At 36.3% G+C, this 20,258-nt stretch overlaps 1 protein-coding gene across 3 annotated transcripts in view; it reads left to right on the forward strand.

The window, feature by feature from the left end:
• The window catches only part of LOC123672782 (ecdysone-induced protein 78C), an 81,672-nt gene that overhangs the window by 16,646 nt on the left and 44,768 nt on the right, over positions 1–20,258 (forward strand). Inside the window, exons 1-2 of one of the 3 annotated variants that reach the window (XM_045607067.1) lie at positions 5,548–5,904; positions 9,578–9,924. The exons of 1 other annotated variant lie outside the window; for it this stretch is intronic. In XM_045607067.1, coding sequence (XP_045463023.1) covers positions 9,615–9,924 — 310 coding nt within the window. In that variant the 5' untranslated portion in view covers positions 5,548–5,904; positions 9,578–9,614. Of the gene's footprint in view, positions 1–5,547; positions 5,905–9,577; positions 9,925–20,258 lie in introns of those variants that run through there. One more of the 3 variants, XM_045607068.1, reaches the window with a different exon arrangement.

The following is a 20,258-nucleotide window of genomic DNA, read 5'->3' on the forward strand; positions in this document are numbered from 1 at the left end:
GAATCAAATTCATCATGAGTATATTTTTTCCTTAATCAACAAGATGTTGTCTCTCAAATAAGATTTAATTTGCTCAAAAATGTTGAGCCAAACTGAAGTTACAGACATTTCAATCAGTCAGATTTCTATCTTTCCTCCACCCTTATTTGATGTCGCAAAATCGAAAGTGACAATTCAAACAGATAGAGAATTTTCCAAGGTTTACAGTGATGATATTTTTTTTCCAACTTAATATGAAAATTTTTCGAGCAAAATGCATTTTTCTACTCGACGATAGCTATTACGCCCCCTAGCGGTGGAGGTATGAACTTCAAAATAATTTCCAGTGTTTTCTTTTGTTTACTTTAGTCGTAAAATTTTTTACCGCAAGTCTCTACGATGAGTGGTTCCTGAGATATAGCCGCTTACCTCGCTTATTTGCCCACCCTGTATAACTAGCTAGATTTATATAGTTCTATGGTATCCAAGGGTGTAATGGGTACATGAATCAATGAGCACTAGGAAGCTCCTGACACTGCTTTTTCTCGCATTTTTCATGTTCTCTCGGTCATTTCTATGCTAATTTTCCCATGCTTTTATGAAATATGAAGACAAACCGGTTTCAACCACTTTATTAAATGTATAGATTCAGGATCTTGATGAATTAGTCCACATCAAAATTTCAAACCACCATGATCCTTCATCCAAATCTTCGCAAGATCAGCCGCTAACAACTTCCCCAGAATTCAACCATCAGAGCAGCAAGAAGACGATACATCTTCCTGATGCTGCCACACGGGAAATGAACTCATCTGGCATCAAGCCAGGCACTCGCTTCCATAACGAGAAAATCCAGATATTGAAAATACAAATTGGTGAATAATTAGGTAGTTCTTGTGTTTATGGAGTAAAGACGGCCACTTCGATTGTACGCTAGAGTGAATGAACTTGAGGAGTAGAACCGGTTCACGATTGCTTTTTATATACACGTGTAAATAGACGATGATGCCCACTTCTACTTCTTCTTCTTCTCTAGTAGAACCTGTAGGTTCCACACAGTTTTCTGGGGAACAGACACGGATATTTATCTAGGGCTAATTGGACTGCCTCCAGTCATACCAACGTATGAGAGGACTGTGTGAGGATGAACCTGTCCTTAGGACGTGGAAAAAATATCTTTCGGACCGAAACAAGTTATTATTTCTAACATTTGATTTTATACTGGGTGTTTACCAATGACTCTAAATAACTACTTTCATTTCAAAGAATTTATGAGAATTAATGAAAAAAATTATTATTTATTCAAGTTCTTTTGTATCGCTTTCAAAGTGGATCTTTTTGGAAGTGATACAACATTTCTCCTCAAATATCGAAAAACATTGGCTTTATTAATGTCAGCACATAATATTGAAGTTCGATTTAACAGCTGTCACTTTTACCTTCGATCATGAGCGTACGCTCGGAGATAAAAGTGACAGAAATCGAAAAGGGAAAGTGAATATTAGTTAAACTTTTGAACTCTATTAGCGGTAAAGAAATTATTATTATCAATGACCATTGAATTTTACCCCTTCCATTTCAGTGGGAAAGTTTCCTAAGCGACTCTTATTTCACAACGATAAAACATGCAAGCCGTCCAAATCAAGAAGTTGTTTTTTCGTAAGAAATATCATGAGAGCATCTAATTTTCTAGAAAAAAAAGTCAAAAAAACACGTTGCATAGTAATATTTCAACAAGAAGCATGAGTGCTCGTGGCAAAAAAAATCCAAGTCGAAGACGAGGATTTTTGAACCTGCACGAATACATTTTGTTGAAAAAATAATACTTTGTATTGTGTTTTTCCGATTTTTTTCACAGGAAAAATTAAATTCACGAATGGTTTTTTACAAGACCATTTCATGAGACTATAATTATTACTTGTTATCAAAGGTATTTTAATTTTTGGTGACAACAGCTACCAAGTTTAGCCGCAGGTAAACTTGAAAGAACTGCTGACATGTGCTGTCATACAGTTTTTCCATTTCTAATTCGAAATCAAGCGTTTGTGATTGCTGGAAATTAGAAGAAGAGGAAAGTGGTCGGTGATAACATTCTGATATTTCTCAAATTCACGAAAGCTTAGAATAGTTATTTGAGTAGGTATAATACAAGTGCAGAACGCATTGATATTCTCCCTCAAGCCACGAAGTAGCGAGTTTTTTAATGAACGAGTGGTAGAACGAACCTTCTGTACTAGTATTATACATTATTTTCTCTAATTCACCGAATTTTATAGAGAAAAAATAATAATAATAATAACAATCATGAGAGAGTTAATTCATGAAAATACATTCAATAAACTCTATAATACTGTAGAGTTTTATAAAAATATAAACTGTGCAGAGTAATGAACATAAAATTTACTCTTTATACACCGCAAAATATATTAGCTTCTAATTAAGTTGAACAAACGTGTGCTTCATCACAGATAATGGTCGAAATCCTGTATTAAATTGTTCACAATCCTGTAGTATATCTGTCGAAATCGTGATTTTAGTGTGTCATATTCTGTATTTCTCTTTGTCATATTCGTGTGTACATTAATAGTTCTGATTTATCATTTTATGTCATTTTGTTTTATCAAAGTCTATTATCCATTTTTCAATTTTCTTTTAAATAATATTTTGTTCTTCACATTTTTTATTTCTTGTGGTACTAGGGGATAAAGTCTCGGGGCTATGCAATAATATGCAATAATACAATATAACCAGTATATATTGTATGAATCTGCGATATTCTTGTACGATTTTGTTCAACAAGATGTGACAGAATAAACGGATTAGCCACAGAATAAGAGAAAATAAATATTTGTCGAACAGATAGTCACTATGAGCTATATTAATAAAGAGAAGAATTTGCTCAGGAAAAGGTAAAAGTAAAATCATTTGATTTTAGTGAAAGGTAAATGTGCAAAAGAGTTAAGTAAAAGTGAAATGTGGAAATCAGCTGTTCTGATTGTTGAGCATATTGTACCTCAGAATAACATTTCCATTCCTGTCAAATAATTTAGGTTATTGTTTATTTTTCCAAGTAATCTGTATGTGCGTAGTTTAGTGAAAATTGAAAATGAGTTCAAGTGAAATTGAATACAAGAAGAACTGTTCATTTTCCAGTTTAACACAGCAGACATACTGCAATATTGGAACCCTTTCCTTTTTGAGCAGCTTATTAAATTTCCTCTTTGTTTCACCAGCAAAATTGTTCGCCATGGATAGGAACAGATGGTAATCACTTGGTGCCAGGTTCGGACTATATGGTGGATGCATAAGAACCTCTCAACCAAGCTTCTGAGGAGTCACTATCGACGTGTATGGCCTGGCGTTGTACTGATGGAACACAATTTATCTCCTTTTGCCCAAAGCTGGCCGCTTCTGGGCGATTGCTTCCTTCAGACGGTCCAATTGTTGACAGTTGGGGAGTAGCTCATACTAGAAAATTCTCTACAAAACTCACCAAACACATAGCAAAATCTTCCTGACCAATAATCCTATAGCTTGGCCACCATTTCCGACGTCTCACCGCGTTTCGACCACGACCATTTTCTCTTGACGTCGTAAATGAGCCAGTTTTCATCACCAGTCACCAACTGTTCAAAAAAGGTTCGATTTTGTTGCGATTCATCAGATGTAAAATCCATGATGTTTTTTTTGCGTTAACTCGTGTGGTACCCATACATCGAGCTTCTTATTGAGACCAGCCTTATGCAATTGTTTCCAAACGGTAGGTATTTGTGCAATATTCACCTCTTGTGCAATCGAAACAGTGCTTACATTTAATCGTCATTTTCGACAATTGGCCTTCCAAGGCGTGGTGCATCTTTAACATCGAAATTACCGGAACGCAATCGACAAAACTGAAATTTCGCATGATTGGCTGTTACAGTATCAGGATCATAAACACAATTTCAGCCGCCTGGCTTACATTTTCGCTTTTATCGAAAAGAAAACTTTAAAATGTAGCGTATTTTCTCTTTGCTAAGGTAAATATTTGACGCGCACTCAAACTAACTAAACTGAGTCAACTTATCACAAAACTGTCATAACAGTTTTTGTAGTACAAAATCTCATCTTTATAATGCCATCTAGTTGAACCCGATCGGATTTATAAAACACAACATAACAATAGAGTGGGAAAAAGATGGATTTCTTTTTACTACACCATGGTGGCTTTCATTAATAACCATATTTACACCAATTATCAGCAAATCCTCTAATTTTTATGGATTATCTCTTTAGATTTAAGTAGAAGGTTATGCTTAATTTTTCGCAAATAAAAGGTTTTTCTTTTTTCATTGATATGGCTCATTAGATTGGTTATCTGAAGGTGTGGAATCTTTTAATTCAGAAAATGGAGTGCGTGCTGATTTAATATTATAAATGACATAGAAGAAAGCCCCATAATTTGCATTTTAACTTTTTTTTTTGTCTGTTTTTGTCTGAATTAAGTTTAATTTCAGAAATATTAGGATTCAGAAACAAGGAAATTGGGTGCCGTATGAGTTGAAGCCGGGTGATGGTTAACGGCAAAAACGGAAGGGATTTCTGCATCGCATTGTGACTGGAGACAAAAAATGGGTTCAGTATGTTTATCCAAAGCGCAGAAAATCATGAGGATATCCTGGCCACGCTTCCACGTCGATGGCCAAACCGAATATTTACGGTTCCAAGGTCATGCTCAGTATTTGGTGGGACCAGCTCGGCGTAGTGCATAATAAGTTGTTGAATCCGAATGAAACAATCATAAGCGATTGTTATTGAACGCAATTAAGGCGTTTGAGACGAGTATTGGAAAACAAAAGGCCGCAATACAACGAAAGACATGATAAATTGATTTTACAGCACGACAATGCTCCACCCCCATGTTGCGAAAGTGGTCAAGACATACTTCGAAACGTTCCCCATCCCTTTTTCCGACTATCACTTTGATCAATGACACGCGGCCTGGCTGACCAGCACTACGGTCTTATGAAGAAGTAAAAAATTGGTTAATCGCTTCAAAAGATGACCAGTTTTTTCAACGCGGGATTCGTTCGCTGTCTGAAAGATGGGAGAAAGTAGTGGCCATCGATGGACAATACTTTGAATCATAAATGAATGAACAGTTTTTCACAATAAAGCCTCGAATTTCGGAAAAGCCTATACAGTAGACGTAGTCCTGCATTGCAAGAGTCGATTTCAAATATTCTATCTGCCAGCCTATTAAACTCGGCGCTACTGTTCGACCACTCGGCACCGATGTCAACTGCGACGTAAAATTCATTAAGATGTCGTTGGCTTCTTCGCTAGCGCGAAAAAAATCCGAACCGCATCAACACACCTCCTGTCATCAATCTAATCAATGCTACCAACCATCGCTATATAGAGATGGTACCAACCATCAAGGAATCCACCGTTGCTCGGAGCCGAGCCGAGCTGAGATAAGGGATTTACATTCTTATCGTGATTCGGGTGCCTCTCCTCTCTTCCTCTCGGACAAGAGACAACGGTCATCGCCCTTAGCCACCACAGTCCCTCCTCGAGCTCTCTAAGTACACTTACCTGGTCTCCGGTCTTGCCTCGCCGTGTCAGTACGGGCTTTACCCCAAGTGAAATGACGACGGGCGCGACGACGTCCAAAAAGACGCGATCTGGGTAGGCGCCGTTGTCACGTGGTCCGCGTCCTACGATCCCCAAACCGCCACCTGTCAACTGTCGGTTCTTATGTCACGTGATGCGTGGTTGTGTTTTATGGACCGCGGAAGTCTTGCAGCGCATTGACCTCCCTCATGTATGTGATAATAAGTGTTTTGAAGATATTTCTGGCGGTTGTTTCTGCGTGTGGAAGTGATCTGATTGTCGACACAGTTGGGATTTTTTTCGGATTTTGTTTGGCGCGGTTTTTTTGAGGTGAATATCTAGTTGGCGGACAACAACGGATTTAGCTATATTCGTAGGTTTTTTACGAAGAAAACAAATACATAGCATCACAGGAAAGCTTGAGGATGTACACTACCTTCCTCACTAGGTTCTTAAGTGGAGATTTATTTTGATTCTGTGTGGAAATGGCTAGAAAGATTCTTTCAAGTTTTAGATGAAATCTTCGTATGACAATCTGGAATAAACTCACTAATTTTTTATACAAAAAAAAATGTTGTCTTCGTTTTATATCACTTTGAACAGTTAAAGGTTTTTCAATCGTATTTCTATTATTTCGATGATGAAAATCAAAATTCTTGAAATTTTTACATTCTGATGAAAAACCCAGAAAATCTATTTGGAGTGTTTCAAATAAAATTCAGGTATACGTGCTCGTCTATATCAATTTGAAAATTCAGAGTACCAAAGAATGGAAATATAACCAAATAAGATAGCGATAAATATCCATTGGCTCAAAGTCGTGTTTCAGAAAAATTGTGGATTCCATGATAATGAAAGAAATTTTTAAGTTCATCATTAAAATACCATGAAAACACTTTCAAAACAGTGTGTTTATTCTCAACTGCTATTCGAAGGCTTCCTTCAAAAATTAAAATAATCGATCAAGTGATTTTCGCACAGAATCAAAATGAATCTGCACCTCGTATGAAGATAGTGTTTACCCTTAACCCTTCAATAAAAAAAAACAAGAAATGATCATTTTGATTGAATCAAATGAACCTCTAATTGTGAAATGAACCAATCAATGAAAGTTATACTCATGATTCTTGCCAACAGTTTATGAAAAACTCGGCTTTAGCCGATATTTACCTTTGAAAAATCTTATTTCGATCGAATTTCAAAAATAATATTTCGACAGACAGTTTGAAATAATATTGATACAAGCCAACTTCATTTTAGAGGCTTTTTGAATGAAATTTTAGGCTGCGTAACATTTTCCAAGCGGAATTATTCTCAAAATATTTTGGTATTTCAGTCGAATTCATAGGCGTTGAAATAAATCATTTAATATTATTGAATAATCAGCAAAAAAACTACTAATTTTTAAGATCGAAGATTTCAGTTACAGTTTCTTATTTTAACTATGTAATTCATATAGTAAAGTAAAAAAAAACGCAATGAATCAGGGTTTGAACAAGAAGGTATTCGTCAGAATCTGAATAAAAAAAAACTGTAGAGGAATAATATATTCAAAGCCATTTTAACTATTAAAATAAAATTAATCTAAGTTTTATGAAGAAATTGATCTCTTCCATTTCTTTTCATACATTTTATAAATGCCATAAATTGGTAGTAATTCTACGGCAAATCTATAGAGGCTACAACATGACTATTCATCAATTCGAAATTTCTATTGTTCAATGATTTTTGCTACTTGTATAAAATTCAAATTCGTCAATTCTTTCACTAGAATACGCATGTTGTGCGTATTCCAGAAAACTTGATGTATAACAAGGAATCTTTTTCATTCTAAAGTTATTCACTATCAGACGAACATTAATGTACGTATTCTATACGCTTTTCAAATATTTAGTAAAAATCTAGTCAAGGCGCCTTACTTCACACAATCTATAATGAATAGATTGGCAACTTCATAAGTGATTCGGTATTTTCCGTATTTTCATTCAGTTTATATCTTAATGGTACGATTCAGATGAGAAAGATTTGAAGTGAATGAACTATATCATAAATTGGCCATTCCTTATAATCATAATTTGGTATTTTCTGTAGAAACATCACGATTTCATTTGAATTTATTTAAAACTTCATATGGAAAACCATCAATGATGAATTGATGACAATATTTTGCAGTACTTGTTGCTATTTGTCGATTGAATATCGATCTCTACCAAATACACATCATTCGATCATTTTCAAAATTTCTGTATTGAAAATTGAACCATTTTTCGTGGGAATCCCAAGAAAATAATGTCAAGTTGTAATAGAGAACGCATTTAATTCTGTAACGAGCGAATGCATCGTTCACACTAATAGGAATAAAAAGGCTAAATATTGATTAAACATGCCTTAATTCTATAGAATTATCAAAATGTTATTTTCGACATCCAAACATCTTGATGACATGAAACAACGAATACTGGTAGCCAAACACCTACTGATCACGAAAAATTTTATTTAGAATTTGTATGGCATGAGTGACATGAACAGAGCTAAAAGATTTAATGAATTTTCAGCCAGAAATTCGTTAAAAATAATTTTTATAGGATTTATCGTGGTTCAAAATCATTCTTTCAACAAATTTAATTTTTTAAGTTAGAGAGAGTTTGCTCTCAAACACCGCATAACGCTGTAATCCAAGTAGTTATTAAAAAACTGCTAACTTCAGCTTCCCATTTCATCCCAGTGAAAAACGTCAATTCGAATTTGATTAACTCTGTATTTCATAATCATTGTTAATTTGGGACACTATCAGCTACCTCATCTTTCATGCTCTATCAATCGTTCGAAATGATACAAATTGATTAACAAAACATAGAAAATTGTCACAAACGTCGGTTTTCAGTGGTCCTTTGGTCACATAGAGTGATGAACTCTAGCTCTGAAACCAAATTGATGACAGATGACATTCTGCAATTGTTTTTTTGTCCTCCATAGTGGATTTGCTTTTATTGTTTATTAGTTATTCTTTTAATTCTTACCAACATTTGAATTACACGAAGTGAATATATTCTTCTTGGAAATCTCAGAAATCGTTCGAATTTTTACATAAATATTTTAACAGAAAAATGGATATATACCATAGAGTTACATGAAAACTTTACTTAGACTTCTTTTTGAAAGAATCTTGAGGATGCGTAATCGAGAAACATCTCTTGCGAGATCTAATTCAAAATTCAACGTTAGAAAATCCCAAAGGCCAGGTAGCAACCTTATGGAAAAATATAATGAAAATTATTGTTGGATGCGGGGTGACTCAAACATCATTCGAAATTAAATTCGTTCAGTTCATAATTCACCCTGTAATTGAAAGAGTCGTCCGTGAAATTTTTTTGTCATTACTTTTAGTCCGATTACACTATTGTAATGTCAAAAAGTATTGGCTTTGCTGTGACCTGTTTTGAGAAACACAGGGTAATATATTGAGAAATATATTGAGAAATATATTGAGAAATATATTGAGAGGGGCGATCGTTATTACAAAAGTGGACAAAAAGCCCTATCCAATGATTTCATTATAGAATAATGGTAAGAAAAACGTTGGCGTTTACTTATTGTTATTTAGACATTGTACAGGGTGTTCTAAATTCGATGCTCACTGAGAGCACTGAGAACTACAAAATTTAGAAAAATTAACCCGAAACAATTTCTCCATTAGGCTGCTGCCTGGGCCTTCCATTGTAAAAAACAACAAAAAGAATATTCTTGACATTAATTTGAGCTAATCAGGAAAAAGTCTACCCCTTCACAACTTGACCTATGATTTTGAAAGAATAAAGCTATTAAAATATTTTTGCATGATTTTATGTTTGGAAAAAGGTTACTTTAAAATAAGGGAATTATTTGAGAACGAAGTATTAAAGAATCTTCCGAATGTATCGGCTAACCGAAAATACAAACTAATGAATAAAATACCAACTGTGTCGTAATTCGGATTAAATCAATAATGATAATTTCTCCCAAGGTCCGCATCTCTGTGAAATAATTCTGTTGAAATTAACATGGACGTATTCAAAATCGAACCATCTTTGAATGGGAACCTAGGAAGTGCTCCGTCTCCCGACAAAATAACTCCAGAAGTGTCGTTCGACGCTGGTTCCGAGTTCAATCTGTGTTTTTTCGATACTCCGGACGACAGCAACACTCAAGGATTCAGCGATCCGGGTTCAGTCGGTTCTACCTCCGCCGGATCGCCGCCTCCGCCACTGCATTTGCCATTGACTGTTACTAATAGTCCAACTTCGTCGACTTCTGTTCTTTTGTCTCCGCCCGGTGTAACATCCTCTGCCAATACTATCACTGTTAAACAAGGTAAATAAGAATATTTTATACTAATGCTTTCTCGAATTCGATTTGGAATAATTCGAAGTTTGTGAATTATTCATTTCTTCAAGCAGTCGAGAAATAATCATAAAAGCACTGACTTAGAGTCAGGAGCTTTTGAGCGTTCGTTCGTTCAGGCGCCAATTGCGCCCTAAGAGACTGAATAAGCTAATGGTCTCCAAGGGCTCAATTGGCGCATGAATGAACGAGTGCTCAAAAGCTTCGACTGAACGTTAGTGCCTTCTTCATTCTTTTTTTCATATAGATATTTTACTTGAATTCTCAATGAAGCTTGAATTGTCATTTCTAAGAAATCTCAACCCAATAGGATCTATAATCGCAGAAATATTAGATACATACTTTTAAATTTTCTATGGATGCGACGATGTGATCAGATTGAAATTTAACACGGAGCTTGAAATAGTTATTTAATATCTACATAAACCCGAAATCGCAACTCCATTGGAATTTTTTTTTCGATACTTTTCTTGAATTTCCTCTAATTCTGTGGTTATGCCGTTCATTCTTCCACATCTTGTAGAACAAAATCGTGCGAGAATATATCAGAAACGCACAGTTTTCATGGCTAGATTTTATTATTATACAGGGTGTTTCCTAAACATGCGGCAAAAATTCAGGGGGTTGTTCCTTGGACTATTTTAAGCATGTTTTGTCCTTGGATGATTTTTGAAAAACCTCTTTGTTTCGAAGATACAGGGCGAACAACATTTTTCATATTTTTAAAATTAATAATAGTTTAAATAAAAATGCGTACCGCACTGTGTTTACTAAGTAGGTACAATTTATTTTTAAATTTGTTCAACAACATTCCAATTACTAAAAACGGCCTATGGGGCCATCTAAAATCATTAGTTTATACCACTCCAGTAGAAAATGTGGAAGACTTGCGAAATCGGATCATTGCTGGGTGTAACTTAATAAGAAATGATCCTGGTGTTTTTGAAAGGGTTCGGCAGTCAATGAGGAGAAGATTGGATGCTTGTATGCTGGCTAGAGGTGGTCATTTTCAACAGTTTTTGTAGGTTGAGTTGAATTTTCATGTAATTTTTCATAATAAAATGTTATTATCTGAAATTTTGTTTCCCCTATATCTTCGAAACAAATAGGTGTTTCAAAAATCATCAAAGGACAAAATAAAAAAAACTCGCCACTTCGTGGCTCGTTTTTGAATTTTGAACTCGTGGAAGAATATCAATGCCTTCTGCATTTGCATTATAAATAACTATTCTATGTTTCATGATATTCGATTAACTTCAGTTGATTATATCACAAGAGCATAGACAATATTCGATTATACACCGATTCATGAGACGTAGTTCGCGAAACATCACGAGAGCTCAGCTCGAGTGGTGTTTGGCGAACTACATCGAGTGAAGAGGTTCGTATAATCGAATATTGTCTATGCTCTTGTGATATTATAACTGACTATATAACTCAAGTTTTGATGAACCAATAGAATTCGTGAATTTCCCATAGTTACGGCGTATCACCTCCTATTGTGACCATTTCTATAGTAACATTTTTGGACGTTCGCCAAAAAAAAAAAAAAAATGAAAGTCAAGCTCAGTGAAATGTCATTGAATTATCAAAATGCAGTGCTTTGGTTATAGTTATTGAAAATATTCTTTATATAATCGTAAGGAAGGCCAACTCGAGCATAGACAATATATTTCGATTATACGAACCTCTTCACTCACCACTCGAGCTGCGCTCTCGTGATGTTTCGCGAACTACGTCTCGCGAATCAGTGTATAATCGAATATCGTCTATGCTCTTGTAATATTGAGTTGAACTGGATTAAAAAAACATCATTATAAGGTTTGGACAGATGAAGCATATGAAGATATTTTTTTTAGCATCTTGTCTTTCCAAATAGACCCCCTTATTATTTTTAATTGTTTCATTGTCATTGTCTTGACAAGATATTCAACAGTGAATATTACATAACGTTATTGGATCAGTTGAGTGCAGAAATGAAGAAAAAAGTCCTTAAATGAAAGGCATAAAATTATATTCCACCAAGACAACGCTCCTTCCCACAAATCGATGGAAACTATTGTCAAATTGAACGAACTGCACTCTCAACAGCTTGTCTGCCCAGCTCATTTTCCAGATCTATCTTTCAGTGATTACTGGCTTTTATTTCGAAAATAATGGTTCTGTGCGGAATACGTATCGCGCACTACGTCCATTTTATTTTGTTCAGCGATGAAGCGCACTTCTGGTTGAATGGCTACGACAACAAACAAAACTGCCGCATTTGGAGTGAAGCTTATCCTCAAGTGTATGTCGAAACACCGTTACATCCAGAAAAACTGACTGTTTGGTGCGCTTTATGGGCTGGTGGAATCATTGGTCCGTACTTCTTCAAAAACAATGATGGCTAGAACGTTACAGTCAACGGTGATCGGTATAGAGCCATGATTACTAACTCTTTCATTCCTGAATTGAACAACCATGATGTCTAGGAGCTGTGATTCCAACAAGACGGCGCAACATGTCACACAGCTCGTGCCACAATCGATTTATTGAGAGACACGTTTGGTGACCGCCTAATTTCACGTTTTGGACCTGTGAATTGGCCTCCAAGATCTTGTGATTTAACACCGCTAGACTACTTTCTGTGGGGCTATGTGAAGTCATTGGTCTATGCGGATAAGCCACAAACCCTTGACCATTTGGAAGACAATATTCTCCGTGTTATTGCCGATATACGGCCACAAATATTGGAAAAAGTCATCGAAAATTGGACGTCCAGATTGGACTACATCCCAGCCAGCCGTGTCGCTAATATAACAGAACTCATATTTAAAATGTAATGCCACAAGATTATCTTGCGGATAAATAAAATTCATGTCAATCGAATAATCCATCGTTGTTTTATTGCAATTTCAAGTTCTATAGCTCTAAAAAAACACCCTTTATATAATAATTAGACATGCCATAGGAGTTCCAAGATCGATAGAATAGATCTTAAAGAAACAAATATAAAGTTCATTGGAACAAATGAAAGAACTGTAAAGAAGGTAACTGCTTCTATGCTAAATGAAATAACTGAAAAGACAAGTAGAAAATTAAGTCTTTTCCGAAAGCAACTCCAATAGAAAATTCTAAAATAAAACAAAAGTCATAAGATGGAAATTTCGGTCCTTCTGAAAGGATCTAAGTATTGAACTTCTGTGTTTTATTCAATTTGGAAATTGTAAGATCTAGAAACTAAAAAGTTCTTTTTCCCTTCTAATGAGAATTTACTGGTATTATGAATTTTGTAAAGATAAACAATATTCATCAATACCAAAAATATCGTCTACGTATCTGAACCACGATTGTTATTTGGTTGTTACAACCCAAACAAGAAAATTGTCGTCAGCATCTTCAGACAATCATCTATCAACCTCGAAGTGGTTGTAAATCCGAAGGACCTAACACAAAGTTACATAACATAATTACATAACAGTGAATAGGGGGGTTCGGCCGGACCGAAATGAAACCACAACTCTAAAACCCGTTTGATCTTGGTCTCGTATTTTTATTTATCATTAAACAGGTCGCCTTTACGGTTCGGGATCCGGTCCTAAAATCATTGTACACGAAGACTAAGACACAGGAACACTCGGAGAAATGGAATTCTCCGAACGATGACTGTAAGGAGGTATGTGTATTCGATGTTAATCGAGTAAAATACCGGACATCACGCCCTGCCACCATAGGATGATGCCATGTTATTTCATCTCAAGAACAGGTTTATCTACATCTCGGTCTATAGCCCTAATCGATTCAACCGGGGCGTTGAACCTCAGTTTGAAATTCGTCCTGGAATATTTTAGGTCCGCGGGATCTTGACCGCACCAACCATTTTCTTGTGGGATTGGTTACTCGTGTAGAAACTGATGATGACTTGTGAGCCTACACCAGTGTTGCCAGGTCTAGGGGTTTCCCTAGAACTAGAAACAATCAATGTAGTTTTGGGAAGGCGAAAAAACATAACTAAAACAAACAAGGTCTGGGAAAAATCACAAATTAGTCTTGCAAACATTTTCTAGAGATTCTTTCGATATCTCGAAAGCATGAAGTGTTTTTCAATAAGATGTTTCATTTTGATATTTAAAAACAAGAGTATATTGCAAGTGAAATCAAAATAAAGGGTGTTTTTTTTTAGAGCTATAGTACTTTAAATTGCAATAAAACAACGATGGATTATTCGATTGACATGAATTTTATTTATCCGCAAGATAATCTTGTGGCATTACATTTTAAATATGATTTCTGGCATATGACCGCCACGGCTGGCTCGGATGTAGTCCAATCTGGACGTCCAATCTGGACGTCCAATTTTCGATGATTCTTTCCAACATTTGTGGCCGTATATCGGCAATAACACGGCGAATGTTGTTTTCCAAATGGTCAAGGGTTTGTGGCTTATCCGCATAGACCAATGACTTTACATAGCCCCACAGAAAGTAGTCTAGCGGTGTTAAATCACAGGATCTTGGAGGCCAATTCACATGTCCAAAACGTGAAATTAGGCGGTCACTAAACGTGTCTTTCAATAAATTGATTGTGGCACGAGCTGTGTGACATGTTGCGCCGTTTTGTTGGAACCACAGCTCCTGGACATCATGGTTGTTCAATTCAGGAAGGAAAAAGTTAGTAAGCTTGGCTCTATACCGACCACCATTGACTGTAACGTTTTGGCCATCATCGTTTTTGAAGAAGTACGGACCAATGATTCCACCAGCACATAAAGCGCACCAAACAGTCAGTTTTTCTGGATGTAACGGTGTTTCGACATAGACTCGAGGATTAGCTTCACTCCAAATGCGGCAGTTTTGTTTGTTGACGTAGCCATTCAACCAGAAGTGCGCTTCATCGCTAAACAAAATAAAATGGACGTAGTGCGCGATACGTATTCCGCACAGAACAATTATTTTCGAAATAAAATTGCACTATTTGCAAGCTTTGTTCAGGCTTGAGTCTATTCATGATGAATTGTCAAACCAAACTGAGAATAAATCACTTGACAGCTGTTAAATCGGTTTCCATCTCAAACAGTGATGCCAACTTAAAGTTATATACCTCGAAAAAAAACACCCGTTATATGTTTATTTCATCGTGGAAGGTATGCCATCAACGATGGAAAACGATATCAGCCAAATGGCCGCCGCTGGGAGGGTTGAACTACCTTATACTTTTCATGAAATTTGCCATCATCAATTCACATGTTTGGGGCTGTCTGTCCTCGAAAACTTCACGAATTCTATCTTTTAGGTCATGAATCGATTGTGGAGTATTGGCATAGACCTCATCTCTCCGTGTCCAACTGTGATCACCTCTTCGAGAAATGGCGATTGTTTCGTTGCAGGTGTGGTAGAATCTTTTATCACTGCTCGGCAGAGCAATCTATTTAAAGTAACAGTTGCACCAGCCTCATTTTCGAATAAGTAAGGTCCAATCACACCACCAGCCCAAAAACCGCACCAAACAGTGACACGTTGAGGATGAAGAAGCTTTTCAAAATTATTCTTGTATTTTCCGAGCCCCAAATGCGGCAGAATTATTAACGTTGCCCCTAAGGTGAAAATGATTTTTCCATGAAAATCCGGAGCATTTTGATACATTTGAAGGACCCATTCAATGAAGATGCGATGTGATTTGGTGATCAACTGGATTGAGTTAGATGAACTTTAAAAGCATTAAAACCTAAGTCTTTGCGCAAAATGAGGTGTAATATCGTTTGTGGATTGCTTGATTTGAAAGATCTACGAGAAATCAAGAAACCTGGGATTTCCTCAACACTACAGGCTACAGTAGCAATATCTCAGTTATCCTTCACATCACTTACTTGTCCCAACAGATTTTCTTTTGCGGGCGGAGAAATTGCTACACGACGGCTCAAAAGTGCTCTAGTTTTGCGAACTGTGACTGCCAAATGCACATCATTTTGTAGTATATTTCAACAATTTAGTGCTCTTCATTCAGTAATGACATAGAGTCAAATGTAAAATATGATAGTTTCAAAAGTGACAGCTGCCCAGATAGCGGGCCTGTCAAAATTTTATTATTGTAATTTATATTTTCACTTTATTTTCAAAACTCTCATATTTTGAAAACAACTTTTCTGTAAAAACACAAAACTCTAAGCATAAATGTTCCTTACGACATGCTGGTTAGCTGAAGAAGGCATCAAGTTTGGATGAGATACAGCCTTTTAGAACTGCAACCAATTTGGTCTATTATTTCTACCAATCATGTAGTAAAATGAAAGCAACACTTTTTATTTGATCAAAAGCTTACAAAACAAAAAAGTCTTTCGGAATATCTATTCAGTACCTGGCCTACATAATGTTAATCCTCTATTGCACTAGACCTTTGTCATATCTATTCCTGATCCTGATGGTACGTACTTGAATCTGCCTCTTCCCAATGAATATGCTCTCTCGCAAAATCCAAACGCGCCCTTCGATGGGCTGGGGTAAGAGCTGGGCCTCTTGCCGCGACACGAGGCCTTAAATCATATTCTCTGAGGTGATTTCTTATTGTCTAAGGGCTAATTTGCACCCCATGAGTGTGCTCAAGCTGATTTTGAAGGAGGCGAGGGGTTGCAAACCGTTGTCTCAACGAAGAAACTCTCAAGTAACGTTCTTGAATGGCAGTTGTTACCCGTGGTCTACCCTGTCCTGGTCTTCGGACATTCATACCTGTCTCCCTGAATCGCTGCAACATTCTGGACACACTTGTATGGGAAACTCCAAACTTTTCTGCAATTCTTGTGTATGTCCACCCTCCTTCTCGCAAAACTACCGCTTGGGCTCATTCCTCTTGGGTCAAATTGTGTGTTTCGCGTTGCATAGCGATCGAGTGTAAAAAAATCAAACGAAAGAAAAACTATTGATCACTAGAATTGATCGAGAACAACTGATTTCAGAATGGAGCCAATACATTCAAAATCTGATAATCTCATCTTTTTTTATTCCTGCTGGGAAAAAACATCTGTATTGAAGAAAAACGTTGAAAGTGGATAACATATGCATGCATAATTCTGATAAAAATAATTATCATTGAGTTATCATTCAGTTGTAGAATAAATTTGAGATTTTCATAATGTGCGTTAATTCTTTTGCGCAGTGTATATTATTTATTCATCTATCTATATGTAAAGATATAGGAACTTTCAGCTTGTTTTTAGACAAGTAAATCATGATGACCTGTCCTATATAATGTAAATGTGAATTTGTCTCATGGGATGCAATAAATGATTATGATTATGATAACCTTAAGAGTGCCTATACAGAGTTAAGTATTCATTCAAAGACATGATTTTAATTATTAAATATAATCAGCAATAATGTTCACCAGAATGAGTGATGCTATGACGAAATAAAATACCTTTCAGACCACGATCTAAAGACTTATCGAATAACAAATTTCTTCAGTTAATTACAAGTCGAAAAAACATGTATATTTTTATTTGGTTGCATGAAACAATATCAAGATCGAGATTTCGATTGTAGTTTTACTCTTCCTCGGCTTTCTGAAGTACGATGAACCTAGAACTTCCCCAAAAACGAGAGCCAAAATCGTATAAACATTCACGGCCAATTTACCGTGTAGTGAGTGTGGGCATTAAACTCATTAGCATATTCGTTACTCAATCCGAGACTCAATCCTCGATTCCAAGGACACGATCATGAATAATTCATTTCGCTGGATATGTTCCTAAGTTGATTCAACCGGATTGTAAACCTACCGAATTCGAGCTTAATGAATATGAAGTTGAATGTCTGATGATTTCGTCGATCGGATGAATCCCGATAAGTCTAGTTCTTGTTCGGAAAGTTATGTTTTATTTTAACATACACACATCGTCGAAAGTCTTGGCCCCTCCTATCAACTCTCAACTTCATAAATGTAACATGACAATTTTTCGTATGTGGAATCTTCACTATTTTAACACTTAAGATAAAACAATAAACCAGCAAAAAATGTTTCTTGTTCGGGAGAATATAAGTGCAGGAATAGCAGCCCTATATCAAGAACCTTTGTCTAACCACCAGTTTACGAAAGGTTTAAATATTCTACGGACTTCAGTAAGGCGCATAGTGGCCCTTTTCCTAGAAACCGGCAGCGTTGCTCGGAGACCGGTGCCTGGTCGACCCAGAGTAACTTTTTTTTTTTTGTTAAAGCAGGGGGAATCCATTTACAAACGAAGCTTATCCAAAGGAACAAGTGTGAGGGTCCTGGCTCATCAAGAACGAGAATACTCACTAAACCTAACCTGCTGCTTCTTAGGTTTCGGGCATGAAGCCTATAAACCATTCATCTCTTGATCGGATAAATTCCTACTCGCACACTATTGTGGTGGGTTATTCGGGAGTCCTTTTTATTCGGATTGTTTCTTCAATTTGATGTATTTTTTCGAGTTTCCTATATATTTAGGTCATCGTTTCGCAATTGATCCCTGAGTCTTTTGCGGTATGTATTCATTCTTCTTGCATCTTCGGCAGGATCGTAATCAATCAATCTTCTCAATTCTTCGTTGGGATGTTCTATCAATTTTTCGAATATTCTTTCGGCTTTTTCTTCATGAAGTCAGTTATTCTGTCCCATTTTAGGTCTCTGTGGATTTGGATGTTTCTAACAAACCAATTAATTATCCTGAGTTTGGTGTTTATGTCCATTCGGCTTCTTCTTCCGATGATTGGGTATAGACGGTTCATCGTTTTGTTGGTTTTATCCACCGCATACTTAACATGTTGTTTTCACGTTAGTCCATGATCACACCTAGGTATTTTCCCCCTTTTTGCCATTCAACTTCGTTGACGTCAATTGATAATTTTTCCTCCATTTGTAATCTTCTCTTTTGTAGTAGGATAGCTTGACTTTTCTGTCCATTTATTTCGATATTCCATTCAATGCACCATTTGGTTATTTCATCTGCTGCTTCTTGTAATCTTTGGTGTATGATATTTGCTCTTCTGTTTTTGACTGCTATTCCTGTGTCATCTGCACCCAGAGTAACATCTGCAAGGAAGACCAATATATCCCAAATTTTACTCGAAGAAATCGAGCAATATCTGTAACAGCCCCTAGAAGTCATTTTTTGAGGAAGATTGGGTAGTCTCAATGAGTATCAGAAAAAGACGGTTGCATTACTCAAATTTAAAAGCAATAAGACTTTTATGAGTACCTAGGCTATCACCTGACATAGAGCTACTCCTCGGAAGTAGGCAGAACACCACCAAGATTGGCTTTCACCACAATGGCGCAACGTACTTTTCTCGGACGAGTCACGATTCGGTTTACAAAGTGATAGTCGACCAGAAAGGGTTTGGAGAGGTCCAGGCAGACCGGGAAGTTGTGCCCTTTGATAGTGGAGCAATAATGAGCTAGAGGTATAATATTCAGTCGCCGTACCCACCTTATCGTTGAACAAACAATGACCGCTGCCATCTACATAGAAAACAGCATTAAACCAATCATTGTTCCTCTGCGCAACGAATTTGGGGATAATTTCATTTATCAAGATGATAACGCCCCACGAAGGGTTCAAAACATTCTTCAAGAGAACAATATCCAAAGAATGAACTGGCCAGCAAACCCACCAGACTTGAACCCAATTGAGGCAGAGCAATATCCAAAAAGCCCACTTTCAACTTTTCAAGAATTGAGTTGAGCCCTTCAGAAAGAATGTAACGATATGCCAGAAAATTTCATGACTTGATTCGTGCGATGTCTAGGCGTATTGGGCAGCTGATTGAAAGAATAAGTGGTAATATGGACGATGGAATTTAGATTCAGTTGTGGAATAACTATTTATATATATTCAAAAATAAATCATGATAAATTTAGATTTATTCCTATTTTGTCGCATTTTGCATAAAGAAAAGAGCAACAAATAAAGATTTTCCATCAAATATATTTCAGTTGAAATACAGGAAAATATTCAAGAATGAAATGACAACTTCACAATAAGTTCTATTATCATGCAATACATAGACCGAATCTCAGTTGCAAGAGTTGGCGCCCCTTCTACCGATTGTCCAAGGATTTTAGAAGTTTCATTCACTAACCCAATGATTGCTACTAAGATCCTGAAGAATAAAACAATGATTAAAAATAAACCTGATTGCCGAAATTGCAGCATCTCGGACGACAAGACACCTATGCAAATCAAGGAACTTAGCGAGTTACGTGAACAGCTCATGCGCAGAATAAATGCAGGAGAATCTAATATTAACATAAAATATATATCTGGTACTCCTGTTATCACTAATATATCAGATACCAAACAGCCAAAAAAC

Source organism: Harmonia axyridis, chromosome 2, assembly GCF_914767665.1.
Source record: "Harmonia axyridis chromosome 2, icHarAxyr1.1, whole genome shotgun sequence".
Taxonomy (NCBI): Eukaryota; Metazoa; Arthropoda; class Insecta; order Coleoptera; family Coccinellidae; genus Harmonia; species Harmonia axyridis.